Raw genomic sequence first — 27,735 nt, forward strand, 5'->3', positions numbered from 1 at the left:
TTGGACTTTGTGATGCAAAATGTTCTATTGATGGGGATTAATGTTGCAAGGTTCTTTGATTAACATGGTCTTTTTCTTTGATGTACTAGTACTATACAATTTGTGTTGGTAACAAAGCTCAAAATTAAAGTTGACAAAGGGATTATCCACATTCCACCAGATCTTTTGAGCTTTGGAGAAGAGGGAAATTTTGAATTATACACAAGCCAATTTTACTAAGACTGATTCCCTTGTTGGCCATAAGAAAAAAATGGGCTGTGTTTGCGACCTGTTTTTTTCTTTCTAGTAGATTCCAGCTTCAAGTTTCTTAGTGTAGAAGCATGTTCATGCCTCCTCCATCTCCTCTTGTACCCAACTAGATTCCACCCGTTTCGATCAGAGGCTTGATAACCTTGCTGTGCTAAATTGGGATTTTGAACAATATGTAACAATCACATTTTTAATATCAAAACAACACTTTCACATGATTTACTGTGTTCTTAATTATCCTACTAATACCTTATTACTGAACATAATTTGACTAAAGCTATCCTCTAATGAAATATATAAATTGTTTCCTCTATGATACACAATCGTCATTACATCTTGATATATATCCTCTACAATGTTATACACTTCGATCTATATTTTGCTATCCTCTTTAATAGTTTATGTTGTGATATGAACAATTTTGATTAGAATAAATCTTGGCCCTAGTTTGTACATATCTATATTATCGCTGATGAATATCTCGAGTGTGCTCTCCTTCGCTGTAAGTGATGAGTAACAAATATAGTTGTCTCCGTAAGGTGTAATGGAATTGATCCATGATCTATAAATGTTGTCTGAATAATAGTATATTCCAAGTAATTTTTTTGCTTAAATCTAGGAAATCCGCTTGAAATAATCAAGGGTACTCATTGTGTTGGTAAACAGATATGTCACAATAGAATTTGCCCAACGGAGTGTGTGGCAAACCGTTCACAACAATTGGATAGGCCCTTGTTATGTGGCCTTCCTCTACGTTTGGAGGGGCAGCTCCCTCGTATGATATGATTTTGAAGCTTTTCGAATAAAGAATCTAAAACTAAAAGGTGAGAAAGCTCATGATGGTGAATGCACCACATGACTTCAAGGCTTTCCTAGGCTACTAACTTAAAACCACTAATAACAACAATCAAGATCTACTCTTGAAAACTATTACTAGCATAATGCTGCTCCATAGATTCATAAACATTTGCACCATACTATGAGAATGCTCACTACAAAGAGAACCAACATTTCTAACAATTTAGATTCAAAAAAGGAGGGAACTCAACACATTCCTTTATTTTCTTGCACCAAGAACTTAAGAGGAATTTTTATTTATTATTATTATTATAACTTGATAAAATCTGTACATACTTTCCAAATATCATCTTCTAATCAAAATTTCAGCATAGTGTTCCCTTCTTCTAAAGCCAAAAAGTCCCTTTACAAAGCCAAAAAGGTGTCCTTATATAGACACAAAGATTAATAACTACCTCTTTGTGGTTAATAACCACCTCCAAAATACTTGATTTGGGTGAGGTTAATTAACCTCTACAAAATTAACCCAATATGACTTGAAATTTGGATCTTACACCTTTGGAGAGGAAGATTGAATAATCAATCATTGTTGATCTCCTTTTGAATATTTGTAATTGTGATCCGCCATACTCCAGTTATTGTTTCTAATGAATCTAATCGAAGCCTGGTTTGCTACTATCAAATAACGCTTTCTTGGTGCCCATCAACTTGTTAGTTGTAGGAATGAACTCCACATCAAACACTTCCATGTTTCCATATCTACTAAAGATGTCTTATGGAGGCTATCATATGGTCGCAGTCATTATATCAAATAGATTACATTCTAAGGTTAACAACAAGATATCAACATTGAGAAGCATCCATTACATTGGTGTAATGATGTATATTGCCTTGGTGCTCTATCAAACAAGTTAGTGGCTTCGCTTGGTAGAATCTTGACAACTATTGATCACAAAATCCATTTGAACAACCGCAGTTGCATCTACTTTGCCAAATGTATATGAAATTTTTAATTACAATGAATGCTCTTTAGTGTGGAATTTGGTCAAGCAATTGATGTGGCTTGTCTATACAGGCAAGAAAGCCACCACTCTTCTCTTATTATGAAAAGTTGATAATAATCGACTTCTTATATTTTAGCACCCAAACTACTATCCGAGCATTCTCCTTGATGTTCTCTCATGGCTCCTTCCTAGCATGAAGTTGCCACCTTTCTAACCACCTCCCTTTATCCAGTTTCATACTGCTAGCACTGTCACCACCTTTACATTCTGAATAATAACAATTTGGCATAATAACTATCTACTCCCCTTCTATCATGATTATCGAAATGACAAGGTGGACTTCATTAACACCGCGTGTACATAGTGGTTCATCCCACTTAACAAACTTATCGGGCTCCTTCCATTTGCACATGACGTCCTTCACAAGACTGCATTCTACTACCCACATCATCCACCTATAAAAGCTGAATACAAGAAAGAAAAGGCATCCACTGAATTGGAATTATAAGCACAACTGGGATATATTTTAAAGGTTCTAATTGCTATATAACACATATGGCTCTTTTCCAATCTTTGATAACACCAATGAGCTTCCCCTATTGTGCGCTTGCTCTCGCTTTTCGCAAATTTATTTAAAAATTATGACTTGAACTTGGCATTTTGTGGAATGCTATCACAGATCTCATTCAGTCGTTTTATGTTTCATCTTTATATTCACCACACTTTCATTATGAACATTTGATCAAACATATTCCATGTTATCTTTTGATGTCTCAAGTATATGATTTCAGAAGACATTTTGACAAATAGTTTACATGCTGGTCATAAAATTACCCATCCTTAGATTGATCCCATATCAGGCTTCACAATCAAATGCTTATTTGAATGCTTTGCAGAATATTTAGTGTGTGGAGGCACGAAGAGATGACTCTGACGAAAAATTAGATGTCTCCTGAGGTAGATCATGTGGTCTTTTCTTTGTTGTGCATTTGATGCCAAGGTGAAAGATTTTGGTTCAATCACAACTGACTGTAATTGTAGGATGGCACTTCATAAATCTGAACTGGTCCATTGTTCACTGTGTGGATTATCTTTAATATATTTGCAGATGGAGGCTGTTTCTTCACAAACAGGGAAGAATTTGAATTCATCGGAGCTTTCATTGGATTGGCTGTAACAATATGACTTTTTTTTTTTTTTTTTTATAAAGAAAACACTTTCAGGTTGACTGTATGAACTCTTCAAATCAGCAAAGCTTGTCTTTGAAAATGTAGTACCCCTATTTCTCCTGTTCCAGCCATCATGGTATTCATGAACTGGGATGTTGTTGCCATTTGATCTCTCCTTAGAGCCCTTTAGCTGCATGCTAGGAAGTACCCACTTCAAACTCCTGCCTACGTTGGGTTTGCACTTTCCTTGATCCGTATCAGATATTTTGTAGATAGACTTATCCAATGGCCTAGTCTGAGGACTCTTTGGAGTTTCATAGTCTGGAAGTGAGAGCAAACCTTCAAATGCCTTGACCAAATGCTTTACTCTTCCCCCACCTTGCTTTGGTATGGAACCAATTGCTCCAACAAGCAGCTCATTCACATATTTGACTTCTCATAGAAGAATTTTAAATAGGTTAGAGAAATTTTCAAACAAGTTAATAACCGTCTCGAAGAGGTTAAGAAACACACATTTTTGGAGAGGTTAATTAACCTACTCCAAAATGCACTATCATTAACTTGTTTGAGAGGTTAAGAAATACCTGTTTTTGGAAGTTATCATTAACCTTTTGAGAGGTTAAGAAAAACGTGTTTTTGGACGTTATCATTAACCTTTTGAGAGGTTAATGGTTAATGATAGACTTGAAAACACATATTTTGGGTCTCTCCATTAACCTGTAATAACTTGAGGCTCAGAAGTCGGATTTTAAAAATTTCAAGTGCTGTGCAGAGTTGGGAACGAGCCAGAGACATGAAGATTTAGAAACTCACAAAAACTCAGAGATAAAATGGCCAATTTAAAGCTTAAAACCAAGCAAGTTTCAAAAGTTAACTGAGGCTTATAAAATTGAAACAACTTTATAACCGGGCAATACATTGCAAATTTTAAATAAAATTCTTTGCTAATAAAGATGCGACTTTTCTGCTCCTTCCAATTCTCTCGTTCTAGAGCAAAGCATTTGCTTTTTTAGTTGATCGTTGATTTTAGTTGATGAGAGTATTTTTCCTATTGATAAAATTATTATTTTCAATTACGCAAGTCTTAATCATGCAAGAGGAAATGACTCGAAAGCCTCTTTATTGATTTTTAATTTTATAATAAAAAAGTTTAAACACAAATAAATAGAGTAATGCCATGCATTAGAAAAACCAACATTTAGAAAAATTCAAATCTCTTAAGAGGTATATTTGAACACATCTAAAATGACTATAATGAATAGAAAGATGCAACATGAATCTTTCTTATTATAGGAGCTAACAAATAAAATAAAATAAATTAGTGATTAATAAGTTTGGTTAAAAAAAATACAATTCTAATTACAAATTAAATTAAAAATTGGTAGTTACACGCTTTTGATAGATGTTTAATAATAAAATTATTTTTTGAATAAATTGAATTATAATTAATTTTCAATTAAAACAAAATAAAATTAAAAAAATATTTTAAATAATTAAAAATATATTATTTATGTTTAATTTATAATATATAAAAATATAAAATAAATAAATAAATAAAAATAATTTTAAAAATCAAAAGATTAAAATATTTAAAAAATCAAAACTTCAAAACTTAATTAAATTAAAAAATAAAAATGGTTAAAATTAAATTAATCTAAAAATTAAAAATTATTTTAAAAAGATTAAAAACTTATTTTAAAAAAAAAAAAAAAAAAATTAAAATTTTGTAAGAAAAATATATATTATTAACTTGTTATGCATTTGCTAAGTTAAAAAATAATGAAGTGTATAGGAGGAAAATAAAACTTTTGAGAATAGGGTTGACAATAGCGCAAAATAATAATTTATGAAACAACTACAAAACAAGGTAAAAACAGATTCCCCGCTGGACACTGTTTACGGTGGAAGGATTTAAAACTACAAACTCGTTCATCCTTTGTTCGCAATGAACTGAGGAATTGGAAGAACAACGATGCTTCACAAGCGCAATTCTTCTGTATTCGCAGAGGAACAAGAAGAACTAGAAAACGCAAAACGCAGGCAATCTTTCGATACACTATTATCCCAACAAATTCCTCACATTACAGACCCAGAATTATCTGTAAGATTGAAAACCATTAAGTTCATCAGTTCCCATTTAAACTATGCATCTCGTCTTATTCTCGCTGAAAACATCAAACCAGTTCTTCAACATCAACTATGGCAAGAAGACAATCCTCAGCTGACCCAACACATCCTGAAACTGTTGGCAGACATTGCAGTTCATAAACTTATTTCAAAGGATAAAAATACCATTTCATCTATAGTAGAAATTCTTCACAAGTATTTAGAAGCCCGTCAATTTTTTGATGATTTTGTGACCACCCAAATTGTCAGTTCCCTGATTTGTATTACAGAGGAGACTGGTTCCTTCAAAGAATTGGACAGGGTTTTGGCATTGAAGCTGCTGTGTACTAATAAGACAAGCCTGAGAGTTAAGTTATTGGGTCTATTGGCGGTCACTTCCGAGAGTAAAAGTCATGAAAACGGCATCGTTTTGGAGATATTAGAGGGTCTTACAAAGGACCCGTTTCCTTCTGTGAGGAAGGCTGCTTTGGATGGCCTGGTGTGTATACACAAGAAGGGCTATAAGTTGACCAAAGGGTGCTACAAGCGCGCTACTGCCCTGCTTCAGGATAAAGATGATCTCGTAAGGTTGTCAGCTATTAAAGTGGTGAGTGTTTCTTGGCTTTTTAAATATGATACCGGGTTCAAGAAACACGCAATTGGAAAAAATAATGATTTTGATTTGAGAACTTAAAAATTCAGGTTTTTGGCTTTTCTTTGTTAGTCATGTGATGCGTTTTTTTAAAATATAATTTACAGTATGCAAGATTGTTTCGATTAGAATCCGCTTTAGAGCTCAGGGTCGACCTTGTTTTTAACTTTGTTTTGCAGCAACTCTTTTGTAATATGATTTGGAATCCATAAATCATTTTGGTACTACATTACGGTTCAAATATTGTGCATTTGTTTAACCCTTTTTTGGAATCAACAATTTAGTTATAGCTAATTGTCGAGTCCAAATACGTTTACTTTTTTTTTTTTTCCTATTAGTTAATCTTGAGTGAGAATATAGATTGCCATTTCAGGCGTTGAGGATTAAGCTTTGGATTACATTCTCAAGATAAGTAAACAGGGTCGCCTTTAAATGTATTCATAATAATTATACGACAATCACTTACAAATATATTCATAAATCTCAGACTACAGTCACCTTCAAATGTATTCTCAAGAATTGAAACAATGATCGCCTTAGAAGTGTGTTCATATTCTAACATCACAGCTGTCCCGTATATTGACCATAGCTACGGGCCTCCTTAGTGCGTGAGGGCAATTTGAACCTAGGTCACGCATTGCACCACAATTCTGTGGCCAGTTTATCTCTGTGATGTTAGTCTAAAGGCATCTGTGTAATGATTTTACCAAGTGATTTGTGCATCATAGATGTGACTCTCTACTTGTATACCGCTCCACTCCGGTTTCTTCCATATATAAGTTTCGTTTATATCACCCCCCTTATAGACAAAACTGACACTGTGATACTCAATACAGGAACCAGCGATGGAATTACAACAAAATTTCCAAAAATATCTAAGCGTTAAAAACAACTGATGGGTACAGGGAGGCATGACATCAAAGATGCTTGATGTCAGTAATCAAATTAAATGGAAATTATGAAAAGAAATCGGATTACAGCAACAGTGCATGTTATAGTAATCATATTACTTAAAATTTCAGTGTGGGAAAACTCCATCATTCAAATTGAAATATTAAATCTGCAATCAACACTGCAAAATACGAAGAGTGACTTGCAAAAAGCGATTGGACCATTCTAGGCACAAATTGTACCTTTTTCACATGGTTAACAAGAGATGTGGACTGGTTTTGGTATTGGGGTTGGGGATTTGTACTGGTATGTCAATTTCAAAAAATGTTGGGAATGGCTAGCTAGAGATGGTGTATAATAATATATGCATGTGTATACAAGTTAAAATTAGAATTGATTTAAAAAACTGCGTAGGCAACTTTAAAGAATGTAAAATACTGTAATGCTTAACAACTAAAGTATAACATGCTAAAAATTTAGGAGAAAAGTTTACTAATCTGAGTTCTATGTAATAGACTAAAAGTTGGAAACAAAGTATTACAAATCTGAGTTCTATGTAATAGACTAAAAGTTCGGAACAAAGTATTACAAATTTGAGTTCTATGTAATAGACTAAAAGTTGGAAACAAAGTATTACAAATCTGAGTTGTGGTTGATATGGCTAGTTGTAAGCTAGGATATATATATATATTTTTTCCAAAAAAATGAAGAGAGAGTAAGAAGCATAGAACTGTAACTCTTAGCTTACATAACAAGAATAAGTACTGAATATGAACAACTAATTATTCAGTTTACTGCTTAAAAGGAAAGAATTTACTTTTCCTAATTAATAAAACATGAAATAGAATTCTCCTATAAAACACTTTATATTCTTTTCCATATAAAAAGGTAATTTGCTGAAATCAAATAACATACAGTTGTGTAAATTTGAAGTTGAATTTGATAGGGCTGTCTCCACGTAAGCAGCAGACACAAAACTCCAGCTTGTGACTCAATCGGGGAAAAGGCATCACTGGGGCGTTTAACCACCCAACCAGGGGTTGCAACCGACCCCTCCTAGGCTGCCTGAGATCCAAGCAGACCCGGCCCTCCACAAGGGATGGTGGATGATCAAGTCAATAGATTCCTGGGAATCTGGTGTAGGGACACTTACATCGTGATCAATTGCACTTTGTAACCAACAGCTGCTTTAGTACGACTTCTGTCATGGATGTATCTAGTGTCACTGTTCTGACATCCGTTAGACTTACCTACGCCAATGATTTTCATAATCTGGAGTCATCTTCCCGCCTTCTCGATTAACATATGGTTTGCATGAATGCCAGGTTATTGAAAAGATAGGAGTTTAGTTTCTTCCAGTCAGCAGGTCTGCTGCTTAATCAGAGGTGATGCTGCAGCAATACTGTAGCGACTATCATCTTTCCTTATGTCTTCTATTAAGGCCTTACTAGGAATGTGTATTATACAGCAGTTCAGCTAGCTCTAGAGAGCATGGATTTCCTGAGTTTTCTACAGGGTGTCAGATAAGTTTGGAGATATCTCGTGTAAATGATCAGTACTTGGTTTTCAAATCTATTTTATGGCTTAGAAACAACCATTCTGTAAAACTTGTCAGATAGTCATTTTCTTGATTAGTTTTAATTACTTTAAGCCTATAACAGGCCATTAAGTTTCAACTTCGAATGGCTCTTAAAGGAATAGTTTATCCAAGGTGTTAAGGAGATTGACAGTCTCGATATGATTGAATGAGTCTAGCAGTTTCTCTTTTTTTTCAAAAACAATAAAATCTTTGAACTCTGTCTTAACTTGGAGCTGAATGTTGACCTCTCCACGTTTACCTTTTTGGTTTAGCCTTATCGAGACTTGCAATATTTCAGTCGTGCTTGTCAACGAGGAGTATACATTTGCATTTTACTAATGGATAGGTAGTTCATTTCTCCCTTGCACGTAGTTAGTGTCAACTAGGGTGCGTGGTTCGCCAACCTCAATCTGATCATTGTGGCAAGAACTGGTGTAGGGAGACAGAAGTTAATGACAAACAACAAAGCTTTTTGAGAACTTAATAAGAGTTAAAGAAAAGCTCTAATGAAGCCCAAATTGCCAAGAATGGTTATGCACAGTAGTTGTTTAATGACAAGCTCTCTAATTTCTTATTCCTATTCATGAAGAACAAAAATCAAATAGCTAGAAGGAGCAGAGCATTAAGGTTTTTCATTCCAATGAAAAAGAACCAAAAGTGGAGAGAGAATCTCATTACACATACTTAAAACAAGTAGCAGGTAGCATGGACTTTCCTGAGTATATTGGATGTCTTCTAAATAAGTTGGCACTGTATGACTCAAAACCTCCAAACAAAGTGCCTGGCTGCTACTGAGAGCTCAAATTCTCACAATCTACACCTACCAAGAACTGGTGTAACCATTTCTTCCTACATTGAGAAGGTGGTGGATCCCAATTGCATTCGCAAGTATGATTTTGGCTACACTCCTAGCCACCCTTCGAATGTCAAAGGACCCCTATTGATCTTGATTGCCCAAGGATATACATGGCTTCTTCCCCTTGCCATTTTCATCGTGCTAGAATCTCATAACCAATTGAGGTCTGATAAGACTATTTTCCAATTTTTGACAGCGAAATATTTTTTCCCCGCCTCCGATTATATACATCCTAATAAATATAGTGATTGGGCGGAATTATAAAGGAAAGAAATGTTTGCCGCAAGCCTTAAGTCCAACCGTTAGAGTTGTAATCTTTATGGAAAATTATTAAGTGATTAAAAGAAGGGGAATATACCTATATGAGAATAATATGACTAATGGTGAAACGTGGATCTTAGCCAAGTTGGTGTGGATTTGATATAATTTTCTAATGTTTCACTATATTAAGACTTCGTCCAAATTTAATTAAAAATTTAGTGAGCAAATCCCCATGATTGGACGAGTTAGAATGACTATAGGGTAGATTACTAGTCGGTCTCCATCACTTTGAATTGATTGGGATTAGTTTGAGATAATAATTGTCAGACATTATGATAAAATGAAATGATGAGTCCCTCCAATTTAAGTCACCTTGGCCATCTAGGTGTAATTTGCTAGATCTCATCATTTCCAAGATTTAGAATTGATCATCCCACATCCCCGTTTCCGTTGTTGCCTCCTCTCCATTCGGGTTTGTTTCACGTTATTCTTGCATCCAATTTGAATAAGTGGTTAAGCCTTGATTTTTGATTTAAGTAGCAAGACCTTCATCAATGATTATTTTACCATGTCAGTAAACATCTTATTAATATTAAGTTAAATCTATGTACTAACCAATAATTTTAAACCATGATTTAGGTATAATCAATTCAAATCAAAATTAAGAGTCTTGAATAGAGATACCATAAATTTCGAAACCGGAATCCGTCTAGAGCTAAGTCTGCAAAATCACTATTAGTCCACATTTACCGTCTAGGGCACAAAAGTTATACTATGGTTTAACAATATTCAAAAACCATTTAGGGCAATAAAACCACTGTTTAATAATATTCAAAAACCATTTAGGGCAATAAAACCACAATTTAGGTTAGATCTTTCCTGCTAGGGCACAAGTACAAAACCATTAAAGACAAGAAAATCTCATCTAGGGCATTAATTTAGTAAGGACATGCGTATAAAGGTACTAAATAAAAAGGGATGTGACATACTCCTTTCTCTTGTGAGTCATCGTCCTCGATGATGAGGAAAACCAAAATACAGGAATATGTACAGTATATAAAAGCTCTTTTCTAAACTATCTGATTATAAACATTGAACAAATGAGGAAATTGCTGGTGAATCTTGTTGTAGTCTTCCGATGTGGCGTTGTCTTTTGAATATTAGTCCCATTGAACCTTGCATTGTTTAACCTCCTTGTTATGTAGGCGTAACCTACATGCCTCTAGCAACTTGACGAGCTTGACCACAACCACCCCAGGGTTTTGGATCTGCAAGGAGTTCTAATCAATCATGTGAGAAAAGTCAAATACATATTTTTTTTGGCAAGAAACATAAAAGACATTGTGCATCCCGGACAAAATTGGAGGTAGAGCAATCTTGTATGCAACCAGGTTGATTACTTCCATGATCTCAAAAGGGCCAACGTATCTAAGAGCTATCTTGGAGGACTTGCCGAAGATTATAGCACTTTTTCGAGGTTTAACCCTTAATAACACCTCACCTACAACGAAGTGACAGGGTGTTTGTTTAGCATCGACATAACTTTTTTGCCGATCCGTTGCTTCTGCCAACCTTCACTTGATAATTTGACTTGCCCTTCCATTTTTTACAACATCTCTGGGCCAATCGCGATTTTGTCTTCTAGCCTGTCCCAGCTAATAGGAGTTCTGCATTTTCTGCCATATAGTTCCTCAAAGAGGGCCATCTTGATTGACGATTGATATGAATTGTTGTAGGCAAACTCCACTAGTGGTAGATAATCCTTCCATTTGTATTGCTGATCCATGCAATACATTCTAAGTAGATCTTCTAAGATTTGGTTCACGCTCTATGTTTGCCCATCTGTTTTAGGATGATATATTGAACTTATGCTCAATTGGGTGCCCAAAGCAGTGAAGAGGCTCTGCCAGAATCTGGAGGTCACGCGTGCATCTCTATTGGAAATTATCTTTTTAGGAACATCTTGGAGCCTAAATATTTGTTGCACAAACGTGCGCGCAATTATTGGGGCTCCATCGCTCAGATTTCCCGGAATAAAATGGCCTTGGTAAGCCTATCCACAACTTCCAATATTGTGTTGTGTTTATTCCGTGACATGGGCAGTCCCTGAACGAAGTCCATACTTGTAATTTGCCATTTCCATTTTGGAATAGCATACAGGTGAGTACTCCTATTGGATGATTTTGCTTAGCTATAACCCACTGACATTTGAGACAACTAGCCACAAATTTGGATGTGTCCTTCATACCCTTCCAAAAGTATAAGGGTTTGATATCCACTAAGAGCTTCGTAACTCCAAGATATCCTGAGTATGGTGTGGTATGAATCTCCTTAAAAACTATATTTCCTAGTTCAGGGGAGTCAGGAATATATACGCCCTTGAAATCTAAGTGTCCCATTTGGTTCAAGATGGAACGTGTTATATTGGTGGTCCTGAGGATTCGCTTGCAGTGCCTTCTAACTTGATGGTAGTATTTGTCACTTCCATATCCTGTTCAAATCTGCTATTTGAAAATTGACTGAATAGATGACATGGCAGATACATGCCACCTTTGGCTCAAAGCGTTAGCTACCTTGTTTTCCTTTCCCTTAATATAATTGATTTGAAAATTGTAATTAGAAATCAGTTCCGACCATCTCCTTTGCTGCGTGTTCAAATTAGACTGTGTAAATATATACTTCAAGCCTTGGTGATCGGATCTTAATTCGAATATATTCCCCATTAGGTAATGTCTCCGTTTTTGTAATGCGTGCACTATGGCAGCCATTTCCAAATCTTGGGGTGCATAGTTTGTCTCATAATTCTTAAGTTTCCGCGACTCATATTTAATAACACGCCCCTCTTGCATAAGTACAACTCCAATCCCTTCCCGAACGCATCTGTTACCACAAGGAATTGTCTTTCTGGATCAGGTACTTTCAAAATCGGTGCACTAGTGAGCTTTTCCTTGAGTAAATCAAATGCTTGCTGGCACACACTTGTCCATTCAAATTTCTTACCTTTGCGTAGCAAGGAAGTAATAGGGAAGGAGTTTCGTGAGAAATTAAGGACAAGTTTTCGATATTAGCTAGCGAGGCCCATAAAACTCCTGACCACTTGGACATTCTTAGGTGCTAGCCACTCTACTATAGCCTTAATCTTTGCAGGGTCCACAACTATTCTGTCTTTGGAAATTATGTGCCCCAAGTATTGGATCTCCTATTGGAAGAATGCACATTTTGACAACTTTCCATATAGTTTATGATCGTGCATACATTGGAGAACAAAGTGAAGGTGTTGTATGTGTCCTTCCTTGTACTTCAAATAGATAAGTATGTCATCGAGGAAGACCAGGACAAATTTATCCAAGCAATTATGAATGATAATGTTCATTAAGTTCATAAATGTAGCAGGTGCATTAGTCAACCCGAAAGGAAGGACCATGAACTTGTAATGATCGTAGCGAGTTCTGAAGGTTGTTTTATGGATGTCTTCATCCTTTAATCTCAATTGATGGTATCTTGATCGCAAGTCTATTTTCAAGAAGATTGTGGCTCCATGCATTTGATCGAAGAGATCATCAATGCTGGGCAGGGGGTACTTGTTCCTTATAATGACCTTGTTGAGCATTCTATAGTCGATGCAGAGCCCTAATGTTCCGTTCTTTTTCTTAGCAAAAATTACTGGTGCTTCCCAAGGCAAAATGCTAGGCCTGATCAAACCTTTATCTAATAATTCTTGAAGTTGAGCTTTAAGTTCTATTAGCTCTACTGTAGTCATTCAATATGGTGCCTTCGGTATAGGTTTAGCTTCGGGAATTAGATCAATAGAGAAGCCAAATACCTACTTCGGGGGCATGCTCGGTAAAGCCTCGGGAAAACCATCCTTAAAATCTTTCAAATAGGGTTATTTCTCTTCAAAAGTCTCCTTTAGCTCTTGATTTGTTGAATTTTCCACATTAAAATTTATGTATTCATTTGGAAAAACTCCATTAGTGGATCCTTTGATTGCTTCCATCTTAACGATGAATAGCTAACACCCCTTCTTTTCACTTTGCCTAAGTTGGGACGTTGAGAGTTGTTGGAGTTTTACATCTCGTATAACTCCTTCGACGGTTCCTAGAGTACCTAGATCATCTAGACATTCAACGTTCTTTAAAAAATAGTTCACCTGAGCTTTGTGGTGCCACAATCACTTGATCCCTAAAATTATATCATACATGTCTAGGGGTGCTACATACAAGTTGACTTTGGTAGAAAATCCAAGAAGTTTGAACTTGGCCTCAAACAGGCATTGCTCTGCTTGAGCTTTGGACTAGTTCGCATATTCCACGGTCGATGGGTTTCCCATGAACCTAGTCCGTTTAGGAAAGCGACTTAAGATTTTAGGATTAATAAAATTTTCTATGGCTTCATTGTCAATGAGAAGGAAACTGAGTTTCCATAGAGTGTACTTGTCACTTCTATAGGTGCCACTTGAAATTTTTCTTGTCGATCATTCACTTTTATGTGAATCCTCTATTGAAAGGCATTCTATTGGGTAGGTAGTGGGGTCTTTGGTGGTGGGGCATTTTGGTTTCGGATGGGACATTGATTGTGTTCATGTTTGCATGTAAAGCATCCGCCAGGAGGCCCCTTTTTTCTCCTACCTTTATTCTTTTGATTTCCCACCCTTTCTTTTTTGTTACTTTAGTTTTCACTGCTAATACCCTTGGCCCTTTTCTCGGTTCGGGGTTCATTTATCTCCTTCTCTATGTTTGGTTTATTGAACTGATGGTTATGACTCCACTTCTCCTTTCCGCGGTTCTTATCTCTAATGGAATCATCTCTTTTTAATTTCAATTCTTGCTGGACTACTTTTTCACATGCCTCTGCTGTGGCAGTCAGGCAAAGTACATCCACATGCCCCTCGATTCTGTTGTTGAGTCCCATAATGTATTTTCTGAGCTTGTACGTTTCATTGTCCTATGACTTGGCAATCTACTTCAGTAATTTGTTGTACTTTTCGGTATACTCATGCACCGATTTATCCCCCTGTATGAGTTCTTGAAACTTAGCCAACTTTTGCTCATAAAACAATTGCGGAAGCCACCTCTGTCCAAAAAGTTGAACAAATCTTGTCCATGTGATTGACATTCTGGTTAGCCTTAATTTCGCCTTCTTTCTTTCCCACCAACTGGCAGCTTACCTTATTAGTTGGTATGACCCCAAACCACTTTTTGCACCTCCGTGTAATTTGGAATCTCAAAATACTTTTCCATCCTTGTCAACTAGGCCTCAGCTTTTTCTCCTGACGTCGTTCTATCAAACTGAGGTGGTTTAACCTTTTTCATGTCTTCAATCTTGATCCCTAATCCTTGGTTACCCCCTATACTGTGCACCTCGTGGTCAAATTGTTCATCCCTATGGGATCCAACGTGGTGAGTAGGTCCAGTTCCTCGTTCTTCACTGCTGGTGTGGTGAGTATGTTCTAGCCCACTCTGGGTCCTAAATTTTGATCCTTCATTTTCTAACCCTTCCACGGTCTTGAGCTAATCCTCAAGAGTGTCCATCTTGTCTTGAGTTTGCATCATCATATCTAGTAACTGATCTAGCTTTTGTGATGATGAGTTGGGTAACCTGTCCTAATTATCTCCCATTTTGGAGAAAACAAAGTCTCAATTATTTTTCTGTGGTAATTGTATTTGATTCATTTAATAAATAGACACAAACACAAGTATTCGACAATTGATCGTGCATAACAAAATTGGTGATCTTTGTTTTTTCATTTATTCATCGCATTTGCAAACTTTTATTTACATAATCCCAAAAGGGTCACTACAAAATTTCATTTTCATTACCCTAAAAAGGGTCACAACAAAATTTATGTTCTTTTTTTAAAGCTCCCTATAAAGTTTTGCTCTAGGTGGCCCTATTGGGTCCATTGCATGCCTAGTTCTTCACCCTCACTATCTGTGATGGGCTCTTTGTGATCAGGGAAGTTTGAAGGTATTAGTCAAAATCTTGGCTGTGGGGTAGCGAGTGCAGTGGTTGCCATGACCTTTGGAGTTAAATCATCTGGTTTCTTTTCTTGGTTGAGTGTTTGAGCTGGGGCAACTTGTTGTTTTGTGCTGGCTGTTTTTTGTGCTAGTTTAGGTTTTCCTTCCGCCAGTAGAGCAGTCTTGACCTCTGCTCTCACTTGAGGAGTCATTTTGCGTCTCTAACGCCTAATTCTCCTGAGTGCATTGGCTATGGTTTCATGGTCAGACAAGGGTTCCACTCATGAGTAGTCAAAGTCCTTGCTTAGGGCATTAGCTATCTGCACTTTGCTTGGGTCACGAGGTGTCTTCCATTTGGTGTGGATTATGATTGGCATCTTGTAAAAACATTCCGAAAAATGCCCGTGTCAGTTTTCTACTAGTTGTGGATGAGCCCAGGTCCACTGTTGAACCTGACGCTCTGATACCATATGTAACATTCTTAAAATTTAGGAGAAAGGTTTACTAATCTGAGTTGTATGTAATAGACTAAAAGTTGGAAACAGAGTATTGCAAATCCGAGTTGTGCTTGATATGGCTAAGTTGTAAGCCAGGATATTTAAAAAAAAAAGAAAAAACATGAAGAGAGTAAGAAGCATAGAACTGTAACTCTTAGCTTACATAACAAGAATAAGTATTGAATATAAACAACAGATTATTCAGTTTACAGCTTAAAAGGAAGGAATTTACTTTTTCTAATTAATAAAACATGAAATAGAGTTCTCGTACAAGACACTTTATTCTTTTCCATATAAAAAGGTAATTTGCTGAAATCAAATTACTTACAATTGTGAAAATTTGAAGTTGAATTTGATAGGTCTGTCTCTGCATAAGCAGTATATGCAAAACTTAGGCTTTGTGACTCAATTAGGGGAGAAGGCATCACTGGGGCGTTTAACCACCCAACCATGGGTTGTAACTGACCCCTTCTAGGCTGCCCGAGATCCAAGCCGATCTGATCCTCCATGAGGGATGGTGGATGATCAAGTCAATAGTTTCTTGGGAATCTGGTGTAGGGATACTTACATTGTGATTAGTCATACTCTGTAACCAATGGCTGCTTTGATACGACTTCTATCACGAATGTATCTAGCGTCACTATTCTGACATCCGTTGGACTTACCTTGGCCAAGGATTTTTATAATTTGGATTCATCTTCCTACCTTCCCGATTAACAGATGGTTGGCATGAATGCTAAGTTATTGAATAGATAGGAATTTATGTTTCTTCCTAGTGAACAGGTCTACTGCTTAATCAGAGGTGATGCTGCAGCAATATTGAGCGGCTATCATCTTTCCTTCTATCTTCTATTAAGGCCTTACTAGGAATGTGTATTATACAATGGTTCAGCTAGCTCTAGAGAGCATGAATTTCTTGATTTTTCTATAGGGTGTCAGATGAGTCTGGAGATATCTCGTGTAAATGATCAGTACTTGGTTTTCAAACCTATTCTCTGGCTTAGAAACAACCATTCTGTAAAAATTGTTAGATAGTCATTTTCTTGATAAGTTATAATTACTTTAAGCCTATAACAGGCCATTAAGTTTCAACTTCGAATGGCTCTTAAAGTAATAATTTATCCAAGGTGTTAAGGAGATTGACATTCTCGATATGATCGAATCAGTCTAGCAGTTTCTTTTTCTTTTTAAAACAATAAAATCTTCGAACTCTATCTTAACTTGGAGCTTAATGTTGACCTCTCCACGTTTACCTTTCTGGTTTAGCCTTATCAAGACTTGCAATATTTCGGTCGTGTTTGTCAATGAGGAGTATACATTGGCATTTTACTAATGGAGAAGTAATTCATTTCTCCTTTGCACGTAGTTAGTGTCAACTAGGGTGTGTGGTTTGCCAACTTGAACCTGATTGTTGTGGAAAGAACTGGTGTAGGCAGACATAAGTTAAAAACAATGAAGCTTTTAAAGAACTTAATAAGAGTTAAAGAAAAGCTCTAATCTTCAGCCCAAAATGCCAGGAATGGTTATGCACACTTGTTTAACGACAAGCTCTCTAATTTCTTATTTCTATTCATGAAGAACAAAAATCGAATAGCTAGAAGGAGCAAAGCATTAAGGTTTTTCATTCCAATGAACAAGAACTGAAAGTGGAGAGAGAATCTCATTGCGCATACTTGAAACAAGTAGCAGGTAGCGTGGACTTGCCTGAGTATATCGGATGTCTTCTAAATGGGTTGGCATTGTATTCCTCAAAACCTCCAAATGAAGTGCCTGGCTGCTATCGAGAGCTCAAATTCTCACAGTCTACACCTACCAAGAATTGGTGTAACCGTTTCTTCCTACGTTGAGAAGGTGGTGGATCCCAATTGCACTCGCAAGTATGATTTTGTCTACACTCCTAGCCACCCTTTGAATGTCAAGGGACTCCTATCGATCTTGACTGCCAAGGATATACCCTTCGAATGTCAAGGGACTCCTATCAATCTTGACCGCCCAAGGATCTACATGGCTTCTTCCCCTTGCCATCTGCATTGTGCCAGAATCTTGTAACTGATTGAGGTCTGATGAGAGTATTTTCCAATTTTTGATTGCAAAATATTTTTTCCCGCCTTCGATTATATACATCCTAATAAATATAGTGGTCAGGTGGAATTATAAGGGAATGAAATGTTTGCCACAAAGCCTTAAGTCCAATTGTTAGAGTTGGAATCTATATAGAAAATTATTAAGTGATTAAAAGAAGGGGAACATACCTATATGAGAATAATTTCCATGTTATGACTGATGGTGAAACGAGGATCTTAGCCAAGTTGGTGTGGATTTGATATAATTTTCTAATGTTTCACTATATTAAGACTTCGTCCAAATTTAATTATAAATTAAGTCAGCAAGGAAATCCTCATGATTAGAGGAGTCAGAATGATTGCTTGTTGGTTTCATGACTTTGAATTGATCGGAATTAGTTTGAGATAATAATAGTCATAGATTAGGATAAAATGAAATGACGAGTCCCTCCAATTTAAGTCACCTTGGCCATCTAGGTGTAATTTGCTAGATCTCACTATTTCCAGGATTCAGAATTGATGATCCCACATTCCCTTTCCTGGTGATGCCTCCTCCCCCTTCGGGTTTGTTTCACGTTCTTCCTGCATCCAATCCGAGTAAGTAGTTAAACTTTGATTTTTCGATTTAAGTAGCAATACCTTCATCAATGATTATATTACCATGTCAGCAAACATATTATTAATACTAAGTTGAATCTATGTACTAACTAATAATTTTTAACCATGATTAAGGTATAACCAATTCAAATTAGAATTAAGTGTCTGGAATAGAGATACCTTAAATTCCAAAACTAGAATCCGCCTAGGGCCAAGTCTGCAAAACCACCGTTAGTCCATATATACTGTCTAGGGCACAAAAGTTATACTATGGTTTAACAATATTCAAAAACCATTTAGGGCAATAAAACCACTGCTTAATAAATATTCAAAAACCATGTAGGGCAACAAGACCACAGTTCAGGTTAGATCTTTCCCAGTAGGGCACAAGTACAAAACCATTAAAGAAATCAAAATCTCATCTAAGGCATCAATTTAATGACATGCGTATGAAGGTACCAAAGAAAAAGGGATGTGACATAAAGATTAACATTTAAAATATTGGAATAGACATCAATGAAAGCAAGGTTAATTATATTTATACTTGATAATTATCATCATGCTATTAATAGTTAAATAATTATATTTTAAACCATAATTATCTACAGATGGCAGACAGAGATTGAGATGGCCATGGTATTATTAAAAATATATAGGAGGCGATTCTCAGAAATGATATTTATAATCAAAACTTCATTTCCTGTAAACATATTAGGCCTTATTATTGTTTCTTTTTGTACTATGACCTCTTGGAATTTCAATAAAATCTTTAATGCTACAAACTTTGTAGTTTTCAATGTAAAAAGTAGAAATTTACATCTATTAGTGTATTTCTTTAGTAATTTCAGCTTTTGTCAACCACATATCAGCACTTAAGGAAAACACACCGTAGTGTTTGTGATATATGTAAGAAATTTGTATAAAAGATTTCCCATTTAAAAAGAAATGCTTGTAAAAAACATCTAGAAACACAAAGAAATTTTATGTGAAGTTCCTAATGTCTGAAGATGTTGCTATACGTTTTTTTTGAGATGGGACGCCTTTCCTACATGGGAGGCAAGTACTAGGGGTAAAGGTAGAACTCTTTTGGTAACAATGCTGAGATGGCATCTGATACTCTTTTTGTTACAGAAGTAGAATACATAGAACTTCTAATATGCTTTCACACTCATAGAAAACTGTTTTTGTTTTGTTTGGTAGTTTTATGTATTTTATTAAATAGTAAAAGGTAATTACATCATTTTAAAACAGTATGTTTGGAAACCATAGTATGATTATAACTCTATACCACCAACCGTACACCACAAACCGCTTTTGAAGCGCTAAACAAACCCCAAAAACCATGCCTACATAGTGCTATCATCCAGCATACCATTACAGATTTGGTTTACATTATCAGTCCATCCCACAACTCAGAATTCTTTGGCTTTGCATGATCACCAAAATTCTTCCATAATTCAAAACTTTATAGGCACAGACACCCACACCCCCCCTCTCTCCCCCCCCCCCCCCCCTCCCATGCACCCCGCCCCATTACAACTTCCGTATAGCCTGAAGCAGGGTTCTTCAAGTTAATCAAAATACAGAACTCAAAAAGGCACAGTTTTTTTTCAATTTTCGAGAAGGTTACCCTGCACTGGAGCAGCGTCATTCCTTCTTCCACATTCTGGTCTAGCCCTTTGCTCTCGTCCACACCTCAGTTCCTACTGACGAGCATTCGCCGTCATTCCTCAGAGAATTCGTTCAAAACTTCAAATTAGTCCATGCCACCCTCATTCTTCCCTTGTGCATCTCCCTGTTTAGTATGCTCGGCCAATGTAGAAATGGCACAATTCCATGGGATGCCACCTCCTCAGAGTCCTCTATCCCCTCTAAAACATCAAATCCATATCCAGTACCACCCACTCGAAGATGGAGTTGAGCCCTAGCAGCATATCTTCCTTCACCAACTTTCTCAGCACCCATTTGATGATGACCTTGACCTTGGCCAGCTCCGAATCCCACGCCAGTACCATGCTCACAATGTCTGTTTTGATGTGGTATCAGTGGCTTGCGCTGATGAATTCCTCACTGAGCACCTCCAACACAGCCTTCACCACCTTTTTGCCTTTACATTTCATCATCCTCTTGAGCCTCCTAGCCTTCACTACACTAAAAAATGCCTGCTACTATCATGTTGTTAGCAGCGAGAAATTCACCTCCATCTGTTCTTCCAAGTCTCCACCAAAACACCAGTCACTGTCACAGGTACTTCTCTTCTGCCAACATTCTGATTTAAAACCCTTCAGATACGCACATCTGTCCCATTACATACTTCGCAATTTCAGTCATTAATGATGACTTTTGTCCTTGGCCAATACAGCTCATCATTCCTATCTGTCATCATTATCACCAGTCAGATTTAGATTTTCGAAATCTTCCCATTTCATCTCATCAATTGCCAACCTTAACACCCACTTTGACAAAGTGTCCGCCACATCATTTCCTACTCTTGTAATGTGGGTGATTCTTAATTCCCAATTTTTAAAAAAATTATATGAATAATATTAATGACCTTTTGCAAATGCCAAGCTGGGATTGATCCTGCCATTATCACTTCCACAATTACTCAGGAATCCCCTTCCAGATGCAAGTTTTTGATTCCCATTTTTCTTCCCATCTTAACAGCTTGTAGAGCACATAGTGCTTCAGCCACATTATTCGTATCATCTCCTATTCGTTTAGCTTCTAGCTTCAAGACATTCCCTCTGCAGTGTCTTGTCATACATCCTATCCCACTCAGTCCTGGATTCCCTTTTGACACACCATCAAAATTGATTTTGATCCATCCTTCCTCAGGTCATATCCATCTAATCTCTTCTTGCTCCTTCACTGTTGTATCAACCCAACTTGGCCCTGTAACAGGCTGCACTCATAGAACTGTTGCAAACTCTCCATGGAATAAATAAACTGAAACTCTAAGAGGGTGGGCCTAATAGAGCTGGGCTTTGACGCTGTTATAACTGCACGATGCACCCTTGTCTTAAGCATTGATTTTCCTATATAATTATGGTAGAATACATCAACTGCAGAGAAAAAAATTAGTTTTACTGAAACACATCACAGGAATGTAGCCGTTATGCAACCGTATGCACAGTCTGTCCTGCTGCAGTCATTATCTATAAATCAATTACTGATCAATTTTTCGTTCATCAGTTTTGCAGTTGGTTTAGTTTTATATTTATGCCTAACTAAGCTTTACAATGTGTTCAAGCCACATGTGTAAGCTTGTTTTTGGAAGAAGAATTTGTGAATAAATGCAACACCCATAATGTTCTTGCATTGTGCAAAGTTGGCACCCACATCTATTCAATTTTATTTCTTTTAGTTACCTGGAGATATGGGGGTATTCAACTGGCACGGGATGGGGGCACCATTAAAATAAGAATATGCAAGTGTATGACTATAACACACGTACTTGTTGTCACCAAATATTGTGGGTGTGGGTGTACGCATGGGGATGTAGTGTTTATTTGTTTTTATACTGGAGCTATGGTAATTGGCAATTTCCAAATTTAGGAACATAATAGTGGTATCAGGGGCATGGTGCTTAATTTGTAAGATTACCATGAGTTGCTAGTAAAGTTATTCATTGTTCATAAAAGAAGCCTATAATTAATGAACTGGCCTTTACTTTAGATGATGTTATGTAATGTTATCTATTTCTCTTTTTAAATGTAGGTTTGTGATTATGTGGTGGTCTTACACAAAATAGAGGAGATACATACTACAAGCCAAATAAATCAGGCATTTTTACAGGTAAGGTTTAACTTCCCTTTTGCAGTATGTATTTCTTAGCTTGCATTCTATCTGCAAGGAGACAGCAAGCAATATTATGCATTTCTAATATGGAAATAGAATTTGAAATAACACAGTTGCACAAAAATGTTTTAAGTAAATCAGTAATACAGAAGTATGCTAGTGTCAAACACATGCATAGCACTGGCTATATGTTTGAGTTGTTCTAACTTACTCAGGTGTAACTAGAAAGAAAATTTAAAAATAACAGACTCCATGTCTTTCTGTCTTGCTTTCAAAGAGCATAATTACATGAGATTGCTGACCTTTTTCCACTAGAGCTACTGTATCACAAAGCCTGGTCAATTTTTCTTATAGTTGGAGAGACAATAAGTCCTTTGAGAGTTTATGCATTGCTTCTTCATCTTTTCTTATCCCATTTTGAAAGTGACCATTTTACTTGCTAGCTCTTTTCTTGTTTATAGAATTGTCTGGTCTCTCTTAGATATCTTAAGCTTAAGGTCTTTGATTGAGGAAATTGACATAATGCAACCTCATATGAATCTGTGAAAGCCAGAGGTACTTGGAAGTTGGCAAGCAATGCTAAAACTGTCAATTTATCAGTGGCATGCTGATCATAAGACTGTTAATGACAGGTGTCAGTATCATTTGAATTTGAAACAACTTTGGACTTACAGTCAGCGAGTTTGCACGTGTAAGTCTCTGGGCCTGCTACTTCTGTCACACAGTAATTATTAATTACAGTACTCAGGCCAGATGGATATCATTGTAGATAGAACTTATAAATAATAATTTTAAATTTAATTTTCTGTCTTATAATAAATTTGTATTTATATATCAATTACAGGCATAAAATGAAGAGAAAGTCTTATTAATTAAGAATCAATATTATCATAGAAATGGCACATAAAAATACACATTGCAAACAAAATACCGAGCATGTTACAGTCAACATTATATTCTATTAAAAAGTAGAAATCATTATACAGCATATGAAATTTAATGAGTCATATAGGGCTCTTTGAAGGTGTTTATAACCTACAGTATCTTTATAAAATCCGGTTAAAAACAAATTGCAAAATATAATAATTTCCTTTTATATCCTGCATTATGGGACCAAAACAAACATTTCCCTGCTTGAAATGGGCTAAATGAGTTACTGGCCCATTTTCCACCAGTTTTTGGTATGCCATGCGGTTCCTTTTATTGCATATATTGAAAATAGAATTTTTTTGTTACTTGTGTTGGTAGCCCAACTAAATTTTGCCCACAGTCAGGTACATTGACCCAAACTAGGTATTTGTTGTCATTCTAATCAAATTTGTACCTTGTCTAGTTCTAACATGGTTTTGTTTCTGGTTTGTTTTTTTTAGCAAGTCTTGCAGGTTATCTGTGCTCGAGTTTGCTCCAAAGTGAGGGATGAAGAAATTCCTTCTGTTGGTAGTAGCCCTGGCAGTAGAATGAGGTGATGAAGATTGCTAAAGGAGTCCAAGATTATCAAGGTTGGCAGATGGATCTTTTTTAGCATCTTCTTAAGGCAGCAGTATCAGTACAAGGCAGCCGAGTACAATAATTAAAGAACAGAACATGTTCAAGAACAAAACATAGGAAAATTGATTTCAACAATTTCACTCTTGTAGAAAGTGGTAAGAGTGATTCAAACCTCTTTCAAAGGATGCACTTTTTAGTGGCTCAAAGTCAAAATTCTTCCATATATTGAAAGCTCAGTAAAATGACAAAGAGCGTCCTTTAAAGTTGGTAGTGCTGGATTAAAATTATGCTAAAGGAGGTGAAGGTACAAGGAAACTGTTTCAAGTATTTGGTTTCAGCAATAAAACATGAAATAGTGCCTAAAGTGGTAAATTGTTAACTTTGCCAAAATCAGATATATTAATTTATTAATTTAGCACACTTATTCCAAGGACAGAGCTAGTCTAAAAGGGCAATCATAGTTGCAATGTCAAGGATAAACTACAATTTGATGGTTACTATTAGGTGAAAACACAATAGAACTTAAACTCCCTTAAGTAAAAATCATGTCGTACTAGTCTCCATACTAGTCTCAATGCTCATATAGAATGGCGATTTAGATGGCGAACATGGTATAAAAATGCAATAAGGAAATAAATACAATTTATTAAGTTTTAAAGTCACAGTTATTTTGTGATTAGTGACCAAGTTGGAGGAAAAGTACAACAAGAAGGAATTCTACTTCAACTTAGTGGAAGGCACGCTTTATCTATGGTAAAACTACTATAGAATCACAATTCAAGTGAACTCACAAGGAGACCAGATTCCTTTTTGGAACTCTGTCAGAATTAGGACAAAATTTGGATCGGGATTGCATTGGAAGCAGGATCTGGGTGCCATAGGATTCTAGTATCTTAGGTTTCAAAGATTGAAACAACTAATTAGAACACCTTTTTCTAATTGGTACATGACAAGGAAAAAACTGACTTAAAGTAGGGGAAGAGCTTATTTTTGGCTAGTTTAGTGTTTATTACAATTAATAAAGACATTGTTATTGTTTTATTATTATTTTTCTTTAAAGCTTCTCTAACTCAACTTAAGATAATTGTCTTGAGCACATAGATTGTAATTATTACGATAATAGATAAACGTCTATTATTAGTTAATGGTAATCTATTTGTAATCTATTGTAAATATTAGAATGTTTCTAATATTTAGTTAACTGTAGTTATTTGTTAGCTTTTTTAGCTAGAATAGAATGTTTCTATTCTTTATAATCATTTCCTAAGGAAAATTCGCTTTATTCTTTTGTATATATAGACCTCTCGGTCTCTGTTAATAACAAGCAAGTATTTTACCAATTACTTCGTAATATGGTACCAGAGCCTATACTTCAAAATTTTTCAAAAAAATTATTTCTTTTGAAATTATTTGCTAAGAATTTTCTAAATTATTTCTGAGATTTTTCTCTAAAGCCCATTTGGGGTTTTCGTTTTTTTGAGAAATTCTTCAAAATCCCTAGGTTTAAGCTAGGGTTTTTCTGCAACTACCATTCATATTCCAGTATTTTTTTTTGCTGGCATTAGATCTGCAACCAATCACTGCATTTTTCTGCAAATACGCCATTCTTTTTGGGTTTCTTGTAGTCAGGGCTTTTTTGCTCGAAACCTAATTTTCTGTACCGAATTCAATTTTTTTATAGATTCTTGGTGGGTTTTTCGAGAGCTCAACTAGGTTGTCATTTGTTTTTTCTGGGTACCTCAATTTTCGTGCCTCAATTTTTGAGCCAGTAGATCCAGAAACCGACAACATTTTCTATTTAGATTTTTCAAGCTTTCTTCTGGGTCATCCTTCAAATTTTTTGGGTCTTCCGTTTTTTGCTTCGAAGAACGTGCCTTCACAACACAAAAAAATGCCATGGCATCTTTGACAAACATTTTGCTTGAGAACAACTTAAAATTTAATGGTCAAAATTATGGCACTTGGAAGCAGCGGATCATAGCAATTTTTGAAAATCGGAATATCGATCAAATTGTTCTGGGTGTTACACAGCATTCGACTGCCCCTAGTATTGATTAGGATACATGGGATTTAAATAATCAAGAGGTAGTGATGCTTCTCAAATTATCTGTAGTTGATAATCAACTCTCTCAAATTCCTTCCGACAAGACAACTGCCGAGATATGGACACATCTCGAAGGTCTTCATGAGACTACTGACAAAAGCAAAGCTTTCTTCTTTAAGAACACTTTGTTTTCTATGATCATGGATGAGCGAACCTTGCTCCAGACTCACCTAAATAGGATTTAGGAAATTCGTGATTAGTTGCTTACCATCGGTCACAAGATGGAGGAAGAAGACATTGTGGTTATCACTCTTCGGAGTTTACCAAAGTCCTACTGTTATATCCCAATTTTTTGACCTAATTTAAAATATAGCCGTTGAGGTTCACATGAAGTTAGTTGACAGTTAAATTTGTTATAGTCCTACAAAATGTTAAGATGGTTAGTCATTATAATTTCACGTGAAGACAACATGCTAGTTGATTATTTATCACGAATTCATGGAATTGAAAAGGCGGTTAGCTGTTATGATCATTTATAACTTGTTATGATAATATGATTTAATTGCGGAGAATTTTCTTGTAGGAAGCACATCGAAGGGGTTTAAGCATTGTTAGAAAAGAATTAGGCATAGGATAAATTGCAAAATTATAAAGATGAAACATAACTAAGAAATGACATGATTGGCAAGTCTAGCAGTGGTGATCAGGGTGTTCATTCGCCCATTTAAATCTTTGGCCAAGGTAGATTAAAGGCATGCTTGCCTAAAATCGATCACTAAGAGGTCGGTGGTGCCAACTGACAGGAAGATGGGTTGGTGCAGGTGTATCCTCAACCTTGACTATTACTGAGCGAACACTCTTAACACTACGATGCTTGGGTGGTAGGACCAAAATGGTTCATGTGCCTTATCCCAGGAGGGAGGGCCATTCTTAGTAGAGAATGAGAAGATTAAACTAGGTCCAGATGTCGAGGTTTGCGCAATACAAATCAACTCCTATAACCTTGATGAGATGTTCTCTAAACCCTGATGATGGTTAAATATTTCTTTCAATTGAATGTTCCTAGCATTTACTTTATGCAATTATATTCCTGTTCTTATGAAATGGTAGTAATATCTTGTTATCTATTTTAAATTTGAACTGAAGGAACAACAAAATTGTGAACCATGATTTTGAATGATAATCCTTTCTGATGTTGATTAAACGACAAGGTCATTTTGTGCTCTAGTATGGAATAAACACACTTACATAACTGAAACTATCAATGATTTAAACTTTTGTTTGGCTTAAGTTTTCCCTTGAAACAATTACATTGACAAGATGGGCATGAAAGCCTAGGTCACACAAATGGAAAAGATAAACTTCCAAATATTTACAGATGAATGATGAGCTACTCGATATGAACCCTATGTAAATTTGTTTATGATGCTTATGAAAATAACAAGACATATTGGCTGTTTATATTGTTTAGAGATGAAATATATTTCTATCATGGGATGATTATTCTAATGAATATGTTATTGTGGTAAGATGGGCATGAAGGCCGAAGTTACATAAATGGAAAACATGGATCTATTAACCTTTTTTAGGCAACCTATAAGTTTGCGAGGATGATCTACTTATTAATGAGTACCATATGCTAGATGGTATGTATAAGTGATTTAAATTATGTGATCAAGTTATGATCTAGAACTTACTAGTTGAAGAATTCCAATTTTGAATT

General features: G+C 35.9%; 1 protein-coding gene across 2 annotated transcripts in view; it reads left to right on the forward strand.

Annotated features, from left to right (window-relative positions):
* Nucleotides 1-5,077: 5,077 nt before the first annotated feature.
* Nucleotides 5,078-27,735, forward strand: part of SIEL (ARM repeat superfamily protein) — a 105,100-nt gene continuing 82,442 nt past the window's right edge. The window contains exons 1-2 of one of the 2 annotated variants that reach the window (XM_089827086.1): nt 5,078-5,933; nt 22,400-22,477. In XM_089827086.1, the coding sequence (XP_089683212.1) occupies nt 5,193-5,933; nt 22,400-22,477 (819 nt within the window). In that variant the 5' untranslated portion in view covers nt 5,078-5,192. The remainder of the gene's footprint in view (nt 5,934-22,399; nt 22,478-27,735) is intronic. The other variant, XM_089827085.1, reaches the window with a different exon arrangement.

Source organism: Cupressus sempervirens, chromosome 4 (genome assembly GCF_028749045.1).
Source record: "Cupressus sempervirens isolate cs-2001-9-10 chromosome 4, ASM2874904v1, whole genome shotgun sequence".
In the NCBI taxonomy this organism is placed as follows: Eukaryota; Viridiplantae; Streptophyta; class Pinopsida; order Cupressales; family Cupressaceae; genus Cupressus; species Cupressus sempervirens.